General features: G+C 59.7%; 12 protein-coding genes across 12 annotated transcripts in view; 6 read left to right on the top strand and 6 right to left on the bottom strand.

Annotated features, from left to right (window-relative positions):
• Positions 1–76: 76 nt before the first annotated feature.
• SDRG_15417 (hypothetical protein) lies at positions 77–1,201 on the top strand (the record flags this gene model as incomplete). Its single annotated transcript, XM_008621588.1, has 4 exons — positions 77–294; positions 388–503; positions 553–727; positions 787–1,201. The coding sequence occupies 4 exons, from the start codon at positions 77–79 to the stop codon at positions 1,199–1,201; spliced, it is 924 nt and encodes a 307-aa protein (XP_008619810.1).
• A 1,336-nt stretch (positions 1,202–2,537) lies between these two features.
• Positions 2,538–5,104, top strand: SDRG_15416 (hypothetical protein). The gene is made up of 6 exons (XM_008621587.1): positions 2,538–2,609; positions 2,751–3,241; positions 3,301–3,499; positions 3,547–4,005; positions 4,056–4,237; positions 4,289–5,104. The coding sequence occupies exons 1-6, from the start codon at positions 2,557–2,559 to the stop codon at positions 5,074–5,076; spliced, it is 2,172 nt and encodes a 723-aa protein (XP_008619809.1). The 5' UTR covers positions 2,538–2,556; the 3' UTR covers positions 5,077–5,104.
• A 618-nt stretch (positions 5,105–5,722) lies between these two features.
• Positions 5,723–7,765, top strand: SDRG_15415 (hypothetical protein; the record flags this gene model as incomplete). Its single annotated transcript, XM_008621586.1, has 1 exon — positions 5,723–7,765. One exon carries the CDS (start codon positions 5,723–5,725, stop codon positions 7,763–7,765), a length of 2,043 nt encoding a protein of 680 aa, XP_008619808.1.
• SDRG_15414 (replication factor C subunit 3/5) lies at positions 7,758–8,988 on the bottom strand. Its single transcript, XM_008621585.1, has 4 exons — positions 8,394–8,988; positions 8,217–8,353; positions 7,928–8,171; positions 7,758–7,884 (listed from the first exon to the last, which is right to left on the bottom strand). The coding sequence occupies exons 1-4, from the start codon at positions 8,964–8,966 to the stop codon at positions 7,780–7,782; spliced, it is 1,059 nt and encodes a 352-aa protein (XP_008619807.1). The 5' UTR covers positions 8,967–8,988; the 3' UTR covers positions 7,758–7,779.
• Positions 8,989–9,137: 149 nt separating this feature from the next.
• Positions 9,138–10,360, top strand: SDRG_15413 (hypothetical protein). The gene is made up of 3 exons (XM_008621584.1): positions 9,138–9,732; positions 9,788–9,937; positions 9,981–10,360. The coding sequence occupies exons 1-3, from the start codon at positions 9,154–9,156 to the stop codon at positions 10,128–10,130; spliced, it is 879 nt and encodes a 292-aa protein (XP_008619806.1). The 5' UTR covers positions 9,138–9,153; the 3' UTR covers positions 10,131–10,360.
• Positions 10,361–10,507: 147 nt separating this feature from the next.
• Positions 10,508–12,226, top strand: SDRG_15412 (hypothetical protein; the record flags this gene model as incomplete). The annotated part of the gene is made up of 9 exons (XM_008621583.1): positions 10,508–10,543; positions 10,591–10,764; positions 10,816–10,935; positions 10,983–11,146; positions 11,195–11,319; positions 11,376–11,558; positions 11,627–11,730; positions 11,778–12,060; positions 12,107–12,226. The coding sequence occupies 9 exons, from the start codon at positions 10,508–10,510 to the stop codon at positions 12,163–12,165; spliced, it is 1,248 nt and encodes a 415-aa protein (XP_008619805.1). The 3' UTR covers positions 12,166–12,226.
• On the bottom strand, positions 12,189–12,524 carry SDRG_15411 (hypothetical protein). The gene is made up of 2 exons (XM_008621582.1): positions 12,383–12,524; positions 12,189–12,331 (listed from the first exon to the last, which is right to left on the bottom strand). The coding sequence occupies exons 1-2, from the start codon at positions 12,483–12,485 to the stop codon at positions 12,231–12,233; spliced, it is 204 nt and encodes a 67-aa protein (XP_008619804.1). The 5' UTR covers positions 12,486–12,524; the 3' UTR covers positions 12,189–12,230.
• An 832-nt stretch (positions 12,525–13,356) lies between these two features.
• Positions 13,357–13,803, top strand: SDRG_15410 (50S ribosomal protein L19; the record flags this gene model as incomplete). The annotated part of the gene is made up of 1 exon (XM_008621581.1): positions 13,357–13,803. The coding sequence occupies one exon, from the start codon at positions 13,357–13,359 to the stop codon at positions 13,801–13,803; it is 447 nt and encodes a 148-aa protein (XP_008619803.1).
• A 90-nt stretch (positions 13,804–13,893) lies between these two features.
• SDRG_15409 (hypothetical protein) lies at positions 13,894–16,511 on the bottom strand. The gene is made up of 12 exons (XM_008621580.1): positions 16,312–16,511; positions 16,191–16,261; positions 16,061–16,141; positions 15,939–16,013; positions 15,633–15,891; positions 15,437–15,590; positions 15,205–15,394; positions 15,016–15,165; positions 14,858–14,972; positions 14,684–14,814; positions 14,503–14,636; positions 13,894–14,457 (listed from the first exon to the last, which is right to left on the bottom strand). The coding sequence occupies exons 1-12, from the start codon at positions 16,400–16,402 to the stop codon at positions 13,965–13,967; spliced, it is 1,944 nt and encodes a 647-aa protein (XP_008619802.1). The 5' UTR covers positions 16,403–16,511; the 3' UTR covers positions 13,894–13,964.
• A 90-nt stretch (positions 16,512–16,601) lies between these two features.
• Positions 16,602–19,899, bottom strand: SDRG_15408 (hypothetical protein; the record flags this gene model as incomplete). The annotated part of the gene is made up of 3 exons (XM_008621579.1): positions 16,602–18,230; positions 18,280–18,447; positions 18,495–19,899. The coding sequence occupies 3 exons, from the start codon at positions 19,897–19,899 to the stop codon at positions 16,684–16,686; spliced, it is 3,120 nt and encodes a 1,039-aa protein (XP_008619801.1). The 3' UTR covers positions 16,602–16,683.
• A 402-nt stretch (positions 19,900–20,301) lies between these two features.
• SDRG_15407 (Ras-like protein Rac1) lies at positions 20,302–20,958 on the bottom strand. Its single transcript, XM_008621578.1, has one exon. The coding sequence runs from the start codon at positions 20,939–20,941 to the stop codon at positions 20,354–20,356; it is 588 nt and encodes a 195-aa protein (XP_008619800.1). The 5' UTR covers positions 20,942–20,958; the 3' UTR covers positions 20,302–20,353.
• A 972-nt stretch (positions 20,959–21,930) lies between these two features.
• The window catches only part of SDRG_15406 (hypothetical protein), a 1,429-nt gene continuing 1,150 nt past the window's right edge, over positions 21,931–22,209 (bottom strand). The window contains exon 2 of the mRNA XM_008621577.1: positions 21,931–22,197. Within this exon, the coding sequence (XP_008619799.1) occupies positions 21,981–22,197 (217 nt within the window). The 3' untranslated portion in view covers positions 21,931–21,980. The remainder of the gene's footprint in view (positions 22,198–22,209) is intronic.

Here is a 22,209-nt window from a genome sequence, read left to right as displayed (position 1 = left end):
TTGCGTTCGAACCCTTCTGAAAATCGCTGCGCCACCCGAGCCATTCTCGGAAATGACCTTTGCGAACGACCTGTCGATGGTACCTTGCTTGGCGGCGCCGTCTTCGCGGCGCAAGACCACGGCAGCGATGCAGCAGCGAGGCCGTGGCAAGTCGACGAGCGCGCTGTACGAAGCCCGAGACACCACCCGTGTCCAGCGCGCACGGTCCTGCTATCTTCCAAGCGCCCGAGCCTTTGACGTCGCGTGCCACTACAACGCCCAAGACCACTCGGTGGTTCTCGCGCACGGTGCCACGTATGGCATTCTATCGCGGGGGGTGTCACGCAGCTCCCTTGCGTGCGTGGCTTCTATCTACTGGATACAAGCACGCTCATGGTTGAAGCGCAGGTTTGCCCGGGTTCTCGTTCAAGCGCTCGAAAGTGCCTGCGGTGCGCTTGCCTCAAGCGCCCTTGTCATCGACGAGGCGACTGTCACGAATGTTGTCGGCGTCGCGATCACGACAGGTGCGCGCATGAGGCGTTCGTGAGTACCTCTTTCTCAATGTCGATCTAGCTCGAACAGCGTTCCGCGGGCAGGATGCGACGGCGGAAGCCTCGCTGAGCGTGGCGTTCGCGCATCCCGAGACGCACAAGCTCTACGTCTACACGCTCGGCCGCGCCAAGGTGCTCGTCGTCCGGGATCACGCCATTGTCTTTGAGTCGTCGTCGGTCCTCCATGGCTTCCACACGTACGGCACTTGACAACTAGAAACTGATTGGACTTATTGGAGGCCAACTTGCTTCGTAGCCCTGCGCGCGTGCGTGCCGCGCCCGACGCCGGTCCGTTGATGGGACGCACCGAGGTGTTCCAGCTCGCGCCTCACGACAACGCACTGCTGTTGTCTGCGAGCATCGCAGACACTTTGTTCGCAGACGAAATTGCCGCCGCGTCGCCACGCGAGCTCGTACACCGGTGCACGCAGCGCACCATGTCGCTCATGCCCCACACGTCACCGTTGGCCACGCGAGCCGCGGCCATGTACGCGCAGCTCACGCAGCGCGACGAGGCAGCGTCGGTCCGTCCGCTCCTCGGGCGCGCCCACTACGTCGCACCGTTTGCCCCGATTGATTTATCGCAAATCCACGCGCTGGCGACAACGCCCCGCCTGCCAAACGACGTCGCTTGCATCGCGCTCACCGTTCCAGCCCCCGCGGCGCAGTAGTAAGCAACCTTCACATCCAAAATTTTGCCGTAAGATCTGTCATGAAGAGTGAGTTCTGTCGAATAAGTTCTGAGTGCAGTCACAAGAAGAGACTGCGCAGGGATCGTGGCACAAGTAGCCATCCTCGCTGCTAGTGCGTGTAGACCACAGGAATGTGCCACGGGCGACGAAGGCAGCTGCGTGGCGATGTGCCGCCGCAACGACACTCCACCCTTTCCTCAACGTCGATTCGCTTGTTGATGGAGTACCGACGGGTCCACATCGAATATTTGCTTGTCCTTACGCCTGAGGAGCTCGCCGTGGACCGTTCTCTTGTCCCTTGCAGCGTGAATATTTCGAGCCATTTAGTTGAATTTGACCATATTGCACTTTGGACAAGTGCAAACTCGCGTATCAACCAGGTGTAGACCCGTTGTGCAGCTACATGTGGCCCAGCGTCCGCGTCCCCGGGCTCCACGGACCCAGCTCACGGACCCCAACGCGCGGTGTCGACACAGCGTGGACTCTACAAAGAACCCGCGCGAAGAGTAGCCCATCATCGTCCTGGCCCTTGCGCCAGCTCCGAGCACTCGACTTTGCGATCAGTTGCTTGCCATTTACATCCAATCATCCTTAGCTATAAGCTGTGTACGCGATGTCATTGGCGGTGGGAACCGGCGATTAGCTGGTCTTTTGCAGGAGGACTGACGAGTCGAACGAGGGGTGACGTTCGCACGGCAATGGCCGCTATGTAATGCAGTGAGATTCCATTTGGCTAGAGAAAGCACTTGGCATCGCGCCAGCCGGTCGCGCGCCTGGCTTGTCGCGGGAGGGCGTCGACCACGTTTGTATGGCGCCCCAGTATACCCACTTGGGTCGGTTTGTCCCAGTATATCCCACCTCATATCCACATCCACATTTAGTGTGCGCCGCTTCGTCCACGTCGCGGGTCAATAGAACGGCGTCGAGCGAGCGATCGAGGTCATATACATGCAGTGCGATGGCCGTTGCGTGCGCCACCCAAGGAGCGTAACAGTACACGTCGAACGCAAGCTGCAGAGACAAGGGTGCTCCCACCGGTTTCTTCAACTGCAGGACAACCGTCGCTATCACTGTCGAGCCGAATTCACGCGATCATCGCCACTGTTTAGAGGACGAGGCAGCGGTAGCCTGCGACGACACCAAGCACCACGCACCTGCACGGCTCTCGTCGCACCTGCCCTCGTGGACAGTGCGGTGCGAGGCTGCGTCGCACGCTATTTCCGTGGAGTGGGACATACGGGACAAACCCAAGCTGCGTATCCGGACATTATCCGGATGCGCCCCCGATGCTCCGAGGTTCATTTTCGATTCTTGTCCACGGGAAGCAAGCGGCGATGGTCAAGTTTGGGAAGAAGCTGCTGCTCAACGTCAACCCCGAGTGGGAAGGGTACGTTGTCTACTGCATGGACCATGGCAGCGACGCATGACGATGGCGCCTTCCGTGGCGCGGGAAGAGCGTCGCTATGGAGCCCATCGCATGCGCTGCTGCTGGCCGAGGCGAAGGATAGGTAGCTCATGCAGCATGTAGGCAATACCTCGAGTACCGTCAGCTCAAGAAGAGCCTGAAGAAGCTCACGCTCCGCTCCAAGGACCCGAACGACCCGCTCTTCTCGCCCAAGTCGCAGGCCAAGATCGCCGAGTTTGGCGAGGCCGAGACGCGCAAGGAGCTCCAGCAAGAGTTTGAGAAGAAGCTCGACGCGGAAATCGAGAAGATCGTGCTCTTCTTCCTGGCCAAGCAAGGCGAGTTTGCACAGCGGCTTGCGACGTACCGCCAAGCGCAGCAGTCGCTCCAGTATGCGTCCGAGGCGCAGACCATCACGACCCTCGCCGACGGGTACCGCAAGATTGGCGAGGAGCTCGTGCATCTGCTGCACTACGTCGAACTCAACGCGACGGGTCTCCGCAAGATCCTCAAGAAACACGACAAGAACAACAAGGCGCACAAGATCACGGACAACTACATTAGCACACGCGTCGACGCCAACGTCTCGCACCTCCAGCAGCTCTACCACGACGAAGGTACTACGCCCTCCTCTTCAAGCTGTGGTTGCATGAGCTGACATGGAATCTACTTGTAGGTATCTCGGCCATCATTGCGACGATCCGTGTTGCGCTCAAGGACCTGCAGTCGCTCCAGGCCGAACTCGGCTTGCTTCCGTCGCCGCTCGGCGCGCCGACGCCCTCGTACAAGTCGTCGTCGACGACCATCGTCAAGATGGAGCGCTCGATCAGTGAGACCGAACCGATTCTCAACAAGATCTCGGTCGCCCGCCAGCGGTATGACAACCCGCTCAGCCTACCACAGTGTGTCTCATCGTCCGTAGGCTGCACCAGTCGACGCGGTACGCCAAGGCGATCGCCGCACAGTCGCTCATCTTCGACTCGGACCTCTCGGAGGACGAAGAAGAGGTCGTGTATTCGGCCTTCAAGGCGCAGAAGCCGTCCGAAATCTCGCGCTGGCTCAACATGATGAGCACGTTTCTGTATATGACCAACTACTACATCGTCGCGCCCACGGCCGGCGACTACGCCGAGCTCCTCGGCGGCTCGGCCGCGCTCAGCGGTATCGTTGTCGGTATGACGCCCGTCTCGTCGATGTTGTCAGCGGTCGTCTACTCGTGGTGGGCCAACAAGTCGTTCAAGTCGCCCTTGCTCTTCTCGACCGGCTGCCTCATCGTCGGCAACCTTCTCTACGCGCTCGCGTTGACCTACAACAGCTTTACGATGGTGCTTCTCGGTCGTGTTCTCAACGGTCTCGGTGGCGCCCGCTCCATCAATCGACGGTATCCACGCATCTTTGGATATATCCTGGATACTATCGTGATTACATTAGATACATTGCCGACAACTACTCGCGCGAAGAACGCACGATCGGGTCGGCTTTGTTTGTCACATACTCGGCGCTGGGCATGTCGGCCGGCCCGGCCACCGCCGCCGCCCTCGACTACCTCCCGGACATGAAGATCTTTGGCGCGCTCGTGACCATCGTAACGTCGCCCGGCTGGCTCATGTGCGGTACGTCCTTGCATTGATGCGACTATCCAGAGACTTACGGTGTTGGTGTAGCGGTCTGGACCATCTATTTCTTTGGTGTCCTCTTCCTCTTCATCGAGCCGGATCGCTCGGCGCGCGACAAGATCATGGCCGAACGCACGCGCTCGATGGTGGCCCTCGAGTCGGGGCGCACGAATTCGGCCTCGGAGTTTACGCCGCTGACGACGCGCGCGTCACTGAGCGCCGGCCCGTCGCTCGGGTCGCTCTGGAAGAACGTACCGGTGGTCACGACGCTGTGCATCTACGTCGTCCTCAAGCTCGTGCTCGAGATTCTCATCACGTCCGCGACGGGCATCGTCGACTGGTACTTCCATTGGGGCTCCACCTCGGCCGGTATCTTCCTCGCGTTCCTCGGCCTCCTCATGTTCCCGTCCAACCTCCTCGTCGGCTGGCTCAGCTACCGGTACCTCGACGGCGAGCTCATCTTGTACTCGGAGATCCTCATGCTCGTCGGTATCATTGGCATCATCGTCTGGGCCGCGACGTACACGGTGTACCAGTACATCTTTGGCGCGATCATGATCTACGTCTTCACGAACGTGCTCGAAGGCGTCAACATGAGCCTTCTCTCCAAGACGATTCCCAAGTCGTTTGCGCGCGGGACGTTCAACGCCGGTCTCCTCGCGACCGAGGCCGGGACGCTCGGGCGTGCGCTCGGCGACGGCGCCGTGAGTCTCGCCGGTCTCCATGGCATGGACCACCTCCTCAACGACACGTTCATCCCGATGGCCGTCGTGACGCTCATTATCATCTTCCATACGATCCGCGTCTACCCGCTCCTCGTCAAGAGCAGCTATTAACGACGAATCCAGAAGTACTGCATGTTGATTCGGCTTCGCCACGCCATGCAGGTGTCGCTCGTCGTCGCATATGGCTCAGCTACAGGATCCTGTATGTACAGCTTCGGTGGCGGCTCGCTCTAGCAGCGATTGCGGTGGCGTGGCAGCCTCGACCGACCGCAGGGACAGCGATCTCGCAGGTAGAGCAGCAACGATCAGGCCAAGCTCATGTGGCTCATGACCAGCATGGCTATCGCACGTGCCATCCATCTGCTTTGTGAGCGGTAGTCTCGTCGTGCAGGAAGGCCCTGGCATATGCGCCTGCTCGCTGCCGCCATGGCCGACGGCCTCATCACTTCCACGTCCAGAGCCGACACCATGCATCCATGATCATAGAGAGAGCAACATGCCATCAAGCGGGTCCCATCATCCTTGTCGCCAGCATCGTCGGCTTGGCTCAGGCTTGGCTGGATCACTTGGCACACTGGCTAAGTGCAACGTTGCAGATAGCGTGCACCAGATGGGGATTGGTCAAAATTGGCTGGGATGGAAATGCCAAGGATTTTGGCCAATCCACAGTGAGTATTTGGAAACAGTGCCCGCGGATTGGTTCGATTTGAATTTTCAAATCCCAAATTCAAAGAATTAGGGCACAAGTGGATTTTGGATGACGACGGACGACCGGACCGCCATCGCGCCCGCGCCGACCGAGCGCCTCATGGAGGCAGCGCGTGAGGAAGACATGCACATGGACGAAGCTCTAGTGATGGAGTCTGCGCCTGAAGATGAAGCCGTCGAGGATGACGCCACCAGCAAAGACCCCAAGGGCGTCGGCCAAGGCGAAGCACATGACGCCGAGGAAGAGCCGATGCGTGAGAAAGAGCCCCGCGAAGACGACGAAGCGCCATATATGAACGTCAACAACGTCGAGGAGGCCGTCAACGAAGCCCCGGTCGTGGTTGAAGAGGAGAGCGCTGTCACCCTGGCGACCGACGAGACTGCCGCTTCTGAGCTTGAAGCGCCTGCCCACGAGGAGATCCTCCATGATGTCGCTGTCGGGACCGAGCCCGAGGCGCCGGAAGCTCTCATGACACCTGCCAAGACCAACCTGGTGGCCTCAGACGCCTCGGTCGACGCAGTGTACACGACGCCGCAAGCCAAGGGTGCGTTCAGCGGGGACATTTCGTTTGACGGTCCGAGCCACTTTGATCTGAACACGCCGAGCGCAGACGCCAAGTACCTTCGTGGCGAGGACGCCAAGACGGCCTTTGTCAAGACGCCGTACAAGCCGGCGAACGCCAAGCTCAGCTACACGTCGCTGGAGCTCCAAGCCATCAAAGCGCGCCGCGCCGAGCTCGAAAAGGAAAAGCTTCGCAATGAAAAGTACCGACTTGTCGCGCAGAAGCAGTCGACGCACCAAATGGTCGAGCGATCCACCAAGCCGCTGACGCTGCCGATCACGCCCGAGCTGCTCAGCACCAAGCGCGGTGCGTTGCGCTGCGTTGGTCACGACGCAACCCACCCGTGCACGCCCGAGTGCGACCGCAAGGCCGCCTTCTTGACCGCCGAGGAGCTTGTCGCGCGCCCCGACCGCGTAACTGGCATCCCACATTCCAAGCCCTTGCGCCGAACGTCGGCGCACTCGCCGTTCCTGCAGACTGCGACCCGCGCCCGTCGCAGCGACGTCACCGAGGCCGAAACCACCAACAACGGGCCGATCTCGGCCGCCGATCTCGTGTGCCGCAAGCCCCGCGCTGCGTCGCCAGCCCGGACGTTCAAGCGCACGGTACCCGCGTCGCCCTTCCTAGAGACCAAGCACCGCGCCAAGAAGCCGCGCTTTGACGACAAGGAGAACATGGACCCGTCGACGCCCGTGGTCACGGCGGAAGCGCTCGTGGCGCGCCCACTGCACACCAAAATGCCACACGACGTAGCCAAGAAGACAATTACGATCGCGGCCGCGCCCCACCTCATGACGATGGAGCGAGCGACGATGCAAGCGACGTACCGCAAGGCGGTGCCACAAGTCGACGAAGACGCGATCGAGCTTGCCAAGCAGTTTCACGCGTCGCCAGTACCAACGTCTTTGCATAAACCAAGCACGCTCAAGAAGACGCGCCGGTCGCCGCTATCGACGGTGCAAGCCAAGACGCCGCCGCTCAAGTCGCTCGAGCGCCACCGCAAGTACAAGGCGGATTTCGAAGCGCGTCAACAGAAGCAGCTCGAGGACGATGACGCCAAGCGCGTCTTCAAGGCGCAGCCAATGCCGATCGTCACGGGCACCACGCTTGTCGTCAAGTCCAAGACGCCGCTGACAGTTGCCGCGCCGTTCCAGTGCCCCGGCGACGTCTTCCACGAGCGCCATCTCGAGCACATGCAGGTCCTCCGCGAAAAGGCCGAAGACGACTTGCGCAACCAGATGCGCGTCAAGGCGACGCCGATCATGCTCTCGACGCACGTCGTCGGCGTCGCGCCATCGACCAAGCCCTTGACCGAGGCCAAGAGCCCGTCGCTGGCGCTCAAGCGGCGCATGGTCGACCGTGCGGCGTACGACCGCAAGGAGCAGGAGCGCCGCCAGCAAGACGAGGAAGCCCGCCTGGTGCTGGCAAAGGAAGCGGCGCGCAAGGAGCAACTCGAGCTCAAGGCGTACCGCAAGAACGAGCTCACGTTTCGCGCGCTCAAGCGGCGAAGGACCAAGGCGCTGGAGTAGGAGATGTCAGTTAATTACATGTAAAAGTCGAGGAGGAATTTCTTGTAGATGGTCATGAACTTGGCGAGGAACGCTTCGAGGTGGAAGATGGCCTTCTGGCCGCACTGGAGGCGGTGCTCCTACATGGAGGGTAAGGAGATGAGGAGGTGGAGATGGACGGACGTAGTAGGCGGCGTAGTGGGCGAGCTCGTGCTTGAGGTCGTCGTCGAGGCGACACGTGAGCTCGCGAAGCAGGACCTTGAGGATGATGTCGGACGGAATGCAGTTGGAGAGGAGCTCGTAGAGTTTGTCGCGGGCCTTGAGGAGACTCCCGGGGCTCTGTTCCTGGAGCACGTCCTTGGCGAGACCGGCAATGTACTCTTCCCACTCGGGCAGCGGGATCGGTTGGTCGGGCATGAACGGGTAGCTAGTAGACACGCATGAGCATGGGACGGTATGGCACCTCTCGTACGTTTGGACGCGGCAGGTCTCGAGCATGAGCAACGCGCGGCGCAGGTTGCGCTCGGATTTTTTCGCAATCTCCATGGCCAAGGGCGCGCAGAACGTGAGGTTCTCCTTGACGCAGACCTTTTGCAGGACGCTGACAATCTACTGCACCATAAGACGATGGAAGATGATGCAGTAGTACCTCGTCGTGCGTCGGCGCGCCGATGCGGATGCCAAGGCAACGCGAGCGCAGCGGGTCAATGACCTTGGACGGGCTGTTGCAGCAGAGGATGAGGCGACACGAACCCGTGTACTTTTCCATCGTACGACGCAGCGCGTGCTGCGCGGCCTTGGAGAGCTGGTCGACTTCGACGAGGACGACGACCTTGAACTGCTTTTGCGCGTTCGTGTCGGCCAAGCGGTACATGGCGATTTCCTTGATGACCTCTTGGACCACGAGCCGGTCGTCGTTGCCAACGTCGGATGGGTTCATCTCAATGTGGTAGTTGGAGGCGACCGTCGTGATCTCGACCTTCTTGGACTGCGTCGGGTGCTTGAACGTCTTGTGCTCGAGGCGCGTCTTGAGCGCGTTCGGGCCATAGAGCTCCTTGAGGAGCGCCATGACGCGAGTCTTCTTGCCCGCGCCCGAGGGCCCATAGATGAGCAGATGGGGCAGCTCTTCCGAGGCCGCTAGGCGCTTGAGGCGGTCGCTGATCGGCGCATGGAAGTCCAGGCGGTCGAGGCTCGTCGGGCGGTGCGCGTCGACCCACAGCATCAAGCCACTTGTGGGGTCCGAGGAAAAATCGAAATTGGCGCGCAGCTTGTCCAAAACACGTGTCTTTTTATTCCAACGCGCGAATTATGCATACAAAACCACAGTACACCATCACGAAAGTATTTAAATATTTATTTTATTACGTGGATCGAACCATTGTATTTTAATCGGCTGGAAACCCCAGACGATGGAGTACGACGGCTCGCTGCTGCTCATGCTCCCGAGCTTCCGGCGCTGCCTCGAAGACGATGCTCTGCATGCGATGGAGACGGCCTATGGCATGCGCCGGCCAGACCCGGTAGCCCATGCGCCCACCGCGCCAACGACGACGACCTCCAAGCACCTCGCGCGCTACACGTCCTGGAAGCTCGACCCGACCAAGATCGACGCGCTCGTCCAGGCCGAGACGAAGGGCGTGGCCGCGCTGGCCCGCGTGACGTCGACGCATTGCGAGCCCGATGGTCGCGCCATGGAGCTCGAGTTCTACGCGTCGGGCAAGCGTGGCATGCTCTTCGTCAACAAGCTTCGGACGGCCTTGGTCAAGGTGCAGAAGCTCGACGGGCATGGGATCGAGGTCATTGAGAAGGAGACCAAGTGGCTTCGCATCGTTAACCGCATCTCGATGGGGCCGCGCCTTCTTGGCGCCGGCGACGGGTACTTTATGTGCGAATTCCTCGCCGACGGCGTCGACGCTGTCGCCTTTCTCCAGGCCCCATCGACGTCGCGTGGCGACGCACTCTGGTTTCTCCGCAGCGTCTTGTACCAAGTGCGCTGCAGAATTGCCGCTTGCAGTACCTTGCACCTCACATCGTCCTTCCTAGTGCTACGCCCTCGACCGGCTCGGCATCAACAAGGCCGAGATGAGCCACCCAATGCGCCACATCATCGTCGTCGGTGCTCGAGTCGTCTTTGTCGACTTCGAGAAATGCACGTACGGCCGACAGCGCCGGAACGTCACCCAAGTCTGCCAGGTAGCCGTAGTCCATGCTGCTTGATGATGACGACGACGACTAGTTCCTGTCCTCGCCCCGTATCGTGGCAGCGGTCATGGCCAAAGGCCACAGCTTTGCGCTCGACAAGGTGCGTGCAGCGACCAAGGCGTACAAGGCCAACCCGCACTCGGCGACGCTGGCCGCCATCTTGCACGCGCTGCATCTCGCATGAGCCGCCGCTTTGCGCTACTTGATGTCCATCAGCCCTGGCTTCCGCCGCTACGATGCGAGCTCCATGTCGTCTCGAGCCCATCATGCGGACTGCCGGCAGCAACGACGCCACGGTCATACCATGGGCATAGGATAAGGTCCGTGAAGGGCCTGCGATAGCACGTAGGGATTGTAGTCTTGTACATTGCTAGTCGCATGAGCCGACTGCAGGCCCATTGCTCACGCGCCAGCGCTGCTTGGCCCGGTCGCATCGGGCGAGCTGGGAGGATCCCTTAATGGCGCCTTTTGATTCGCCGAAATCGTCAGATATTTGTCCAATCCGGAGGCGTCCCTTTCGAAGCAGATCCCATTTCGCATTTGTGTCCGTACGATAGCAGCATGTTTCCGGCTTTTGGCACGACGGGCGGCGCGCGGGTAGGCGGCGAGGAAGGCCATGAGCATGGCCTTAGCCCGTCATGTAGGCGTCCTTGGTGGAGTTCAACGCTGGCAAGATGACGGCGACGCCCAAGGAGGCCGGCAGCACCAAGCTCGTCGTGACGCCCGACCTCCAGAAGGGCAAGATCCTCCTCGTCCGCGAAGACGACCAGCTGCTCCACTTCAAGTGGAAGAACCGCACGACGGGCGTCGTCGCTGATGTAGAGCCCACGCTTGCCGCCTTCTCGGATGGCTCATGGTGGGCGAACTAGGACTTTATCATCTTTCCCAACGACGCCTCGTTTCAGAAGGTCGACACGGGCCGCGCCGACGACCGTGTCTACGTCCTTCAGTACAAGGGCTCGCCGCGGCGATTCCTCTTCTGGATGCAGGTCAGATTCCCATAGGCATGTCGTCGCTCACGCAAGCTGGATCGTAGAACAAGGACAGCTCGAAGGATGCCGAGCAAGCCAAAAAGGTGGACGAGCTCATGAACACGGCGCAGACGGCGGCGCCGGCGTCGGGCGCCTCGCGCCGTGGCAATGCCAATGGCAGTGACCCGAACGCGCCTCTGGACCACAACGCCATCATGCAAATGCTCGGGTACCCTACTTCGTGTTGCACATGTGCCCTCAATGGTGGTCATGGTAGGGCGATTAGCAACGGCGCGGGCGATGGCGCGGGCTCGAGCACGGTGCAGATGGCCGAACTCCAGCAGATCTTGCAGCACATGGGGATGCCGCCGGGCAGCAGCACGGGCGCGAGTGCCAACCCTTGTACGATGCAATATGGGCTATGAACCATACGATGGCTCATGATGATGCTTGTGTAGCGACCGCGTCGGCCGTGACGTCGCCTGCGCCGTCGGCCGTCCCGACATCGCCCCACGAAGACGAGGACGACGAAGACGACGAAGACGTCAACATGGAGGACATGACGGAGGAAGAGCTTTTGCGCTTGGCGATCGAAGAGAGCATGCGCGACGTCCAGGACGACGCGGCCCACGATACCGAAGGTCCGCAGTCGCCCTAGCCGATAACACTCGAAATCGATTTCCCTTTCTCAACCATTCTTGATCTGTAGTGTCGCCCTCAGCCCCTGTCCCTGCACCGACCACCGTCCCGACGCCGGCCGCCCCGTCGATCCAGCTGGCCGACCTGCAGCGCGCAATGGCCGCCGCCCTCAACGTAGATGGGAAGATCCAAAACACCACCAACGTACGCTGTATGGCTAGGTGCAACAAGCACCGACGCGCCCTGTGTCGATCACGGCGCTTCTGCAGCAGGCGGCGGTCACTGCGCTGCTTCAGGACGCTCAGGTGCAGGCGGCGCTGCTGCCACTGCTGCCCGAGACGCTGCAGAACCCGCACGAGCTGCTCTCGACGACGCGGACGCCGCAGCTGCGGCAGTGCGTCGGCGCGCTCAGCCACGCGCTCAACTCGTCCAACTTTAACGGGATTCTGAGCAACTTTGGCTTGAACGCCAACGCCGGGCACGCGCAGCTCATGCGCGGCGACGGTACGCGCATGTCGAGGACGACGAGGACTCATGATGGCGGCTGCAGGTATCGGCGCCTTCCTAGCGGCAGTCCAAGCGTGGGGCGACGCCAACAAGACCGACTAAACGTTCCTGGCATGCGGCATAAGTCGACAATAAGACAACATGGGTTCTATGCATAGTATGACGATTTACTCTTCCTTCTTGATGTCGCCAAACTGCTGCTTGATCTCGGCATCGTAGATGGCTTGGGGCTTCTCCTGCGAGAAGAGGTCGTGGCCCCGGCGCGTCTCTAGTCGAGCAACCGTTGGCACGAGAGAGGAGGAAGAGAAGGCGAACGTACTGTAGACCATGGGCGCGGCGCAGATGCCAAGGCCGAGGACGACGCCGACGAAGACCTTGCCGCCCTCGCGGATCGGAAGCGCGTTCAGGGCACGGTCAATCATGGTGGCAGTCGGGCGAGTTGGGGAATGCGAAGCTTCCTGGCGTCCCTGGATATGCGCAAGGCCATTGGCTGAAATAGCTCGCGCATAATATGAAGGGATACCTTGATATTTGTATGCTTCTGTTGTTTTTTCATTGTATGACGCAAGACATCGATTGTGATTGGCTGATTTCAAGCGTGATGCCATCCAGGATTGGCTGTCTTGGATGTGGCAGATGCCGCCATTTCTTGGCAGGCCATTGCGTCAACCAGCGCCTGCGCCTTTGCGTCGGCAAGCACCTCGGAGGGCCCGACTGTGGGCAGCGATATAAAGATCATTCCTGGCAATAGCCTGAGCGTATTTGAGCCAAGTACTTGCGACATATAGATGAGCTGGGATGACAGTTGCAGCCGTATCTATGCAACCATTATAGTGAGCCGAAGTCTGGCGAAGCCGCTCCCAACGTTGCGCTCCTTCGTCCATGCAAGCAAAGTAAGATGCGACCACAAGGGTATATTGCAGGATGTATACATCTGCCATAGTATCACGCTTGTCCCACTCAATGGCCGTGCTGCCGTTCGTCAGCGCGAGACGACGACGTTCGAGGTGCCACGCCATCGTCCATGTGCCGAATTTAACAATGTGCGATTTGATTGGGCGATGGTCGACACGCTGGACGTGCATTGGCGGACCCTGTTTCCTACCTTTGGATTGGCCAAAACGATTCAAATTAATATAATAGACGCAATAATCATTACTTGATGTTGGTATCGCAAATAAAACAATGATTAATAACGCGAGGCCATTGGCTAAAACAAATACGATGGCGCGATGCCATTGGCAATAATCCAAGGCCCATCGACGCCAAGCGTTTGGCTGCCATTCCAGAACCATGCTGCGCTCGATCATCTCGCGGAGCTTCTCGACGGCCGTGCCACAGTTCAGCGGGAAGCTCAAGCACCCGGCGAAGCGCGCTGCGCACCTCATGCAGCAGCTCAACGAAGAGGAGGTCGCCAAGAGCTTTGCCCGCAACCACCTCGGCAAGTTCAAGCCCGGCGACGCCGTCGAGGTCGAGATGCTCCTCAACAAGACGACGACCAAGATCCAGCGCGTCAAGGGCGTCGTCATCGGCGAGCGCAACCGCGGCCTCTCGAGCTCCTTCATCATCCGCAACCACATCGCCGAGTGCGGCTACGAGCAAAAGATCTTTATCCACTCGCCGCTCCTGCACTCCGTCAAGGTGCTCAAGGAGAAGTTCATCTCGAACGGCAAGAAGAAGGTCCGGCGCGCCAAGCTCTACTACCTCCGCGACAAGGCCCCGCGCTTCACGACCGTGTAAGCAGGATGTAATAGAGAACAAGACGACGACGTAGCATCCCTCCTCTCCATCGACGACCGACTGCAGGCGACGCGACACGGACAAGACACGGACAGGGCACAAACTGGACACAGACGTGGTTCTTTAGTGCAGGAGGCAAGGTAATCGAAGCGTGCGAGTATCTAGCGGCGCTTGCGGGCGGCGGCCTTGCGCTCCATGGCTGACGGGCCCGTGACAACGCGGCCCTTGGCCTCGACGGGCGCCACCTTCTTGGCGGCCGCGCGCGCTGCGGCGTCGAGCTTGGCCGCGTCCTTCTGCGAGCCCATGCCCGAGCCCTGCGCGCCGACAAACTTGTTGCGGTTGCGCCGGTTGCCGCGCGACCGCTGCTTGCGCGGGATCCAGCGCTCGGGGTCGGGCTTGAGGAGCGGGATGAGCGGGTTGTAGTCGGGCTTGGCCTTGAGCGCCTCAATGTGCTTGGCGCGGCGCGCCGCCCGCTTGCGCGCGATGCGCTCCGGGTTGTCGGCCGCGCGCTTCTTGCTCGTCGGCGCCGCCGGGATCGCCGTCGCCCGCTTGTGCGACCGCGCCTTGATGAGCGCCTCGGGGTCCGTCGACGCGGCCGCGATGGTCGGGAGGAGGCTGCTGCGGGCCTCGGCCGCCGACGCGTCCACAAACGACCTATGATCGCATCAGGCGTCCACCGTAACCGCGGAGGAAGCGTACAAGGCGACGACGAGCTTGGCGAGGCAGCGGAGGCGCATCTCAGGCGTGAGCGCGCCCGTCGAGAGGAGGCTCTCGAAGCGCGTGGCCGCTGCCGCGTAGTTGCCCTGCGCCAGCTGATACGCGCCATCGCCTTCCTAGACCCAGCGATAGGCCAACAAGTATCAATGTATCGAGCTTCAACCTCGATCGCACGCGCTTCCAATGACGTGGCATCGCGGGCTGCATGGAACGCAAGCGCATCGTGGAGCACGCTTTGGCTGGCGCCCGCGTTGCCCGCGCGGTCGTAGAGCGCAACGAGCGTGGCCACCGTGCCTACGTCGGCGCGTCACCAATGGATATCGCTCGGCTTGTGTACCGGCGCTGTGGGCGATCTCGGCGATCGAGCGCAGCGTGTCGGCCGCGACCCCAAACTCCTTCAAGAGGACGAGGACATGGGCGAGGCAGAGCCGGCCGTTGATACTCGCATCCGCCTGAGATATATCAGATCTGGTATTGGCACGGCCGAGGTATTACCTCGAACGTCGCGCGGGCGCGGGCGAGCGCCTCCGACGACGGCGCAGACTCGCTTGAGCCCAGCACTGCGTGGAGCTGGATGGGCGCGGCGAGCGCCGTGGCCGGGAACGCCGTCTTGAGCGCGGCAAGCACCTCGCGCGTCTCGTCCGGCTAACGTCATCGTCATAAGAGCGGCGACCAAGTAGATACCTTTTTCATCCAAGACCAGAGCAGCGCGAGGTTGGCGAGGACCGCTTCGTGCTGCGCGGGCGAGCACTTGGTCGTCAGCGTCTCGCTCGAAATGGCCTTGAGCCGCTTGATCGAGTCGAAGAGGTCGTGGTGCTTTTGCAGCGTCGCAAGGTTGTTGCTGGCGACGGCCACGAGAGTCGCGTCCGACGGCCTGCAGCGACATGAGATTCAAAGTAGATGGATGGGGACGTACTTGGCCTGGATGACGTGGGTGTAGCCGGCGAGCGCGTCGTCGTCGCGTCCCTGGAGCTGGAGCACGTAGGCACGCTGAACGGCGACGACGAGCGCCTCCTGCTCAATCTCGGCCGGCGAGCACCCGTCGTTGGCGAGCGTCAACCGGCACAGACCTACGAGGGGTTACTGGACAGGTCGAGGATGGGGAGGCGTACGGTCGGCGTCGGCAACGTGGGCGGCCGCCGTCGATACGTCGCCGCTCTGCAGCGCCACGAACGACTTGTTGAACGCAATCTCGTAGCTGTCGTCGGTCGTCAAGCTGTGGCGGCCCGCGAGCTCGGCGCCGCGACCGGCAGCCGTGTAGGCCGCGATCAAGTTGGTTTTGAGCTCGACCGTATCGTCCGACGGCGCCGCTTGCGCAAGAAGCGCCTCGTAGATCGAGATGACGGCGTCAAACTGGTTGAGGCGGTAGTGCTACGCAAGCGATAAGAGCGTTGTGGCGAGAGATCGATTCGTCGTACCGCCTGCGCTTGCAAGTGCAAGACCGCCGGCGTCTTCTCGGGCACCGTCGCAAGGATCTCCAGCGTCTTGGTCTCCTACGCCCACGCGTCAGCAACGCGTTGTCCATCATCTTGCATCCTACGCGCTTGAGCTTGTAGTGGCAGTAGGCCGCTTCCATCTTGAGGTAGTCGAAGCGCTGTGCCACCTCCAGCGCCTTGTCCAGCTATATGGTCGAAAGCGTGAGCGCAGCCATGCAGCGGTGGCGACCATACCTTGTTCAAGCGGATGAGCGCAATCGTTTTGGCCTTGTACGCCGCCGCCTCATTGGGCGTTGCCGCCACGACTACGTAGGAGCGCATGAGACGCCATGGCCAGAGACGCATGCGGCCGTACTCTTGTTGCAGACGTCAATGGCCTTCTGGTACGCATCGCGCTCCAAGTGGCCTTGCAGCTCGGCGAGGAGGTCCACGCTAGTCGTCGCCATCAAATCGGTAAAATGAAGTTTCTCTCTACAACCCGATATTCAAAATATGCATTGTCAGAGGTATGCCACGTCAGACTTATAATCGGCACATGCCTGATTTAAATTAAAATAGGCACCCGCGCGGCATTAAAAACGGCATATACCGTTTATAATATTAAAATCGGCAAATGTTCACTCTTGTCCGTGTATTCACGACAACTATGTGCACATACATATATATATATACATTGATGGGTAGTTTATGTCTCCATGTAGGGTGTATAAAGGGAGCCTACGTCTCGTCACTTTGCCTTGAAGAGCGACGTCTCCATTTGCTGCCGAACGCGCTTGAGACCGCGGACCCACTGGCTCATTTCAGCCTCCGAGGCGCCTTCGTCGTCAAAGAGCACAAAGGACATCCAGCGAGGGAGACGGAGGCAGCGGAAGAGCAGGCCCAGTGGCAGCGACAAGGCGCCGATGAAGATGCAGTAGCCCCACTGCGCGCCGTTGAGCGGGAGGCATTTGAACGGGACGCCGCCAAACTGCACAATGAGCACTTGAAAGAACACTTGGACGACCGAGATGCCGCAGAAGAGAGCGTTGTCGAGGAGACCGACAAAGATGTTGACTTCGTCGTTGATTTTGCGGCAGTTGAGCTCGTTGAAGAGCTGCATGAACACAAAGGTGTTGAAGAGCATCGTAAAGTGAATCGAGCGCTTGTCCGAGCCCTGGATGTCGTCCCGACGCCCGGAGGGCACATCGAAGATGACTTCGCCCTGGAAGAGCATGATGAGCAGCACGATGAGCTGGAAGAGGCCCTGGCACACAATGTGCTTGACCATCAAGCGACTCAGAAGCGGCTTTGTCCGCGAGTACGGCCGGCGTTCGAGGAGCGCGGCCGTCGGTGGTTCGGTCGCGAGCGCTAGCGACGCAAATGTGTCCATGATCAAGTTGACCCAGAGCAGCTGGATCGCACTCAGCGGCGACTCTTCGAGAATGAGCGCACCGAGCACCGCGAGCATGACCGCGACAAAGTTGACGGTGATTTGGAACTGGAGAAACTTGGCGATCGAGTCGTAGACGTTGCGGCCCCACTTGACGGCGTTGACGATCGAGGTGAAGTTGTCGTCCATCAAGATAATGTCGCACGCATCTTTGGCGACCGCCGTGCCGCAGATCCCCATGGCGAAGCCCACATTCGCCTTTTTGAGCGCCGGTGCGTCGTTCGTGCCGTCGCCCGTGACGGCGATGACCTGCGGCCCGTACGGCATGAGCTTGGTCTGCTTGAGACCCGTCACGAGCGTGTACTTGTCCTTGGGCGAAGAGCGCGCAAGGACGCGGAGGTGCGGCCAGATCTTATCAAACTCGGACTGGATGATCTTGCCGTTGCTGTCGAGGACGCGCTTCCGGAACTCGGAGCCCTCCATTGTGAGCGCGTTGTCGCCAGCCTTGAGAATCCCGCACTTGCCCGCGATCGAGCGCGCCGTCATGATGTTGTCGCCGGTCACCATGCGCACGATGATGCCGGCGCGGTGGCAGAGCCGGATGGCCTCGGGCACCTCGGGGCGCACCGGGTCTTCGATGCCGACGATCGCAATGCATGTAAGGTCCGTCTCAATGTCGTCATCGGACCACGTCTTGACTTGGTCGCAAGAGATGTCGAGGTCCCGGATCGCAAGGCAAAGGGTGCGGTACCCTTGGCTTGCGTACTTGTCGATGATCTTCTCGCCAATCTCTTCTTTATCGGCGGCCGAGAGCTCAGCGACGCTGCCGTCGAGACGCTTCATCTTACTGCACAGACCCAAGACTACTTCGGTCGCACCCTTGCAAAAGACTCGCGCGTTGACACCTAACCGCGATCGTTGTGTCGGACACATGGCCATACGTTTAGCGCGTACCTCGCTTGGCGACGACACTCATGCGCTTCTTCTTGCTGCTGAACGTGAGCATATGCTGAATGGGCTGCTCCTTGCGGACGTTGCTGTAGTCGATGCCGAGCTCCTTGCAAAAGGTGAGAAGCGCGCACTCGGTCTTGTTGCCCGTGTGCTCGAACGGCTGCCCCGGCACTAGAGATTCCGAGTCATGAGCTACCGCCATCTTGCAAGAGTGTCACGTTTGGGCGGAAGGATCTCAGCGGTCGAGTTGAGGCAAATGCTGTGGCTGAACGCCTCCTTCATCGAATCCGAGATCTCGCCAAGGAGCTGCGTCGCGGCCGAGTACTCGCGCCCGCCGAGCCAACACTGCATGACCGTCATGCGGTTTGTTGTCAACGTGCCCGTCTTGTCCGAGCAAATGGTGGTCGCCGAGCCCATGGTCTCACACGCGTCCAAGTGCCGGACGAGGTTGTTGTCCTTGAGCATCTTCTTGACCGAGAAGGCGAGCGAGATCGTCACTGCCAGCGGAAGGCCCTCGGGGATCGCGACGACGAGCACCGTGATCGCCGTGATGAAGAACCCGAGGTACGTCGAGTAGTACTTGGTGTCCCACGAATTACTTTCGTGGACAAACGTCTCGATCGAGAAGCGGACGGCCATCGCCAGGAAAACAATGACCGCCATGGTCGTGCCGGCCTTCCCAATGGCCACCGTGAGGCTGTTGAGCTTGCCCTGAAGCGGGCTCTCTTCTTCCGCCTCATACACTTCGTCGTCGTCGCTCTTTGGTTTGGCCGGCGCCACCTTGCAGTTGTCGTCGCGCGGGCCGTTCTTCTTGGCTTCGTCCTTCTTACCGGCTTCGCCCTTGCCCGCGACAAGCGTCGAGATGATACCGCTCTGGCTATGCGCCCCGACGCACGTGACGAGCATCTTCCCGACGCCTTCCATCACGCGCGTGCCACTGAACATGGCCGCCATCCCCGTGCGAGTCTTCTTCATGAGGTCGGTCTCGCCCGTCATGGCCGACTCGTCGATCTTGAGGTCGCTCTCATCAAAGACGAGGCCGTCCGCGGGCAAAATATCACCGAGGTCAACGCGCAAGATGTCGCCGACAACAAGCTTGAACTTGGAGACTTCGGCGGGTACGCCGTTGCGAATGACCTTGATCTTCTCGTCTTCCTTGATTGCGTTGAGGGCCGCGAATTGCTTCTCCTTCTGGTAGTCATTGACAGCCGAGACCGTAATAACGAGAAAGACAGCGCCAAGAATCGAAGCTCCTTCGATCCAGTCGGCCCCGCTACCGCCTTCGTGCGGCACGGCAAACCCCAGGATGATCGAGATGGTGCCCGAAATGGTCAGTACAATGATCGTCGAGTCGTGAAAGGCTTCCCACATGAGCTCAAGAATCGATGCGGACTTTTCGGGCTCGATGTAGTTGCGACCAAACACATCCTCGCGCGCCTGCAGGTCCTGCGCATTGTTGCTATCGAGACCCGCGACCAAGGACGACTTGAGCGTGGCTGCGACGCCTTCGATGCCTCCGAGCGTTGCGAGGTGGTCGCCAAAGTGCTCCTTCGGCGTCTCGATGAGCTTGACGAGGTCCTGCGTCGTCGTGGCGAAGCCGCCGCCGCCCGTGGTGTGGATCATACCGGGAAAAGCCGCGAATGAACCGTCGCCGATTCAGGCAACCCCCGCTCGATACAAACTTCAAGATACAATCTATTTATAGCGAGTGGTCGGGTTAGACTTGAACAAAGTATCCACTCACAAACCCCAAGTCAACATATACCGGCAGCCGGCACATATTGCCGACAGAAACTGCCAGTCGGCTATAAATATCAGCACACGGAACCGCAAAAATAAACCCAGTACTAGTAACCTCCAACTTGCGTGCAATACGGCGGCGCCATCTTGATCGACGGGCCACCAAAACGGTACACTGCCAATATGAAGTCATCTCAGTCGGCGATCTTAGAGCCATTATGGCCGACAACTTTGGCGCGATCCTGTGACAACCTGCCGGTCAACCCAGCTCGCTCTCGATGCGTATGTGCGTCGGGGTACATAAGGGTCGTATACAGATAAGGCAATTAAGAAGTGTCTATAGAATCGTGCAGTGGCTGCGCTTCTTCTTCGGGTTCTTCTGGTGCTGCAGGACGCAGCGGATGCTTTCGTCAAACACCTGCTTGAGGCCCTTCTGCGTGAGCGCCGAGCACTCGAGGTACTTGAACGCGCCGAGCTCGTTCTTGAGCGCCTCGCCCATCTCGTGCGTGACGGGCGCCGACCGCTTCTCTTTCAGGCGCTCGACCGTGTCTTCGTCTTCGCGCAAGTCGAGCTTGGTGCCAACGAGGATGAAGGGCACGCCGGGCGCGTGGTGCTGGATCTCCGGGTACCATTTCGCCTTGACGTTCTCGAACGAGGCCGGGCTCACGACGCTAAAGCAGATAAGGAACACGTCGGTCTGCGGGTAGCTCAATGGCCGCAGCCGGTCGTAGTCTTCCTGGCCGGCCGTGTCCCAGAGACCGAGGTTCACGGGCTTGGCGTCGACCATGACGTTGGCGCTGTAGTTGTCAAAGACGGTCGGGATGTACTCGCCCGGGAACGCGTTCGTCGTGTACGAGATGAGCACGCACGTCTTCCCGACGGCGCCGTCGCCGACGACCACGCACTTCATATTCTGCATGTTCATCTTCGTCTCGACCGTCGAAATGCAAACTGCCACCAAACGGCAAGATCGCTAAAAATACCCACATATTCATATTTATTATAATATTGAACCGCGCTTCTTTATCCGGACTCATACCCTTACACGCACGGCCGCGCCCTTCAACAAGACGCCCCTCGCACTCGACGACAACGTACCCGTAGGCGCCACGAAGCGATAGCGTGCTGCTTGCGTACACGCGTTGGTGTGCCGGCGTGCTGGTATCGAAACGATATATTGCTGCGCAATCGCATATTGCATGGCCACGCGAATATATATTGCGCTGTGCCGGATACGGACCCATATTTATAGCCGCCGCCATCGCTCAAAGGCCTGAAGAAAGGACTTGGGCGAACGTTCGTGCGAGATCGGTTTGGTGCTGGAAGAGTACAGTGTGCAACGTCGAACCTGCTACAGCGGACTCGCACCTGGCACCAACGCTGGCGACTGTGTGAAAGACACCATTTCTGAACTTTTTTTCCGGTGCGGTGGATACCTGACATATCGACTTTGTCGGTTGATCGCTCAGAGATAGTGTGAAATCAAACGAGCAAGAACCAATAAATAGACTTCAGGTCTGCTTGGTGCAAGAGAATCAAGCACTGCTACTAGTGTAGTAATAGTATCCCTTGACGTGGTGCGAAGCCAGCGCTGGTCCTTGGAGGAAGCCGCAGAATATCACGGGTAAACATGCAAGGTCCTTCATTCTGAGGGGTCCGCCTCATGGCGTACTCCACGCGCCGAGCACCAAAAGTAGTCTGAGGTTGGCTCGGACATAGCACTCTCCACACTTCGGCTCGAGACGTCGAGCCGACTCCAAAAGCCAATATAATAATGGCTCAGGCTCCATTTTTTAAGTCGGTGAACCGTGAAGAGTGGATGTCGGACCCAACCGAGGAACTTCACAGCCGTCCGTTCAGCATCAAACGAAACCGTTCGCGCATCCGAACGCATCCGGATACGCGGACACGCAGACAAGAACGATCCAAGAAATTACAAATTTTATATACACTGCACAAGATGTCTACGCTTTGGCGCCAATATCGTCACCGTTGATCGGCTCTTCCATCTGGCTCACAAATGACTTGCGCACGTCGTCGTCTTCCATGGCGAGCTTGGCCTTGAAGTCGTTGTCCATGACGCTCGCCTCGTCATTGTTGTCAAACATGCAAAAGACCGTCAGCAAAATCGTGAGCACCGAGATGCCCGCAAACGTAAACCACGTGCCGACGTAGCCAAAGCTCGGGTTGTCG

The sequence above is a fragment of the Saprolegnia diclina genome (assembly GCF_000281045.1).
Source record: "Saprolegnia diclina VS20 unplaced genomic scaffold supercont1.91, whole genome shotgun sequence".
Taxonomy (NCBI): Eukaryota; Oomycota; class Saprolegniomycetes; order Saprolegniales; family Saprolegniaceae; genus Saprolegnia; species Saprolegnia diclina.
Note: the sequence above shows the minus strand (reverse complement) of the source record. Positions and strands in the feature narration are given on the sequence as shown.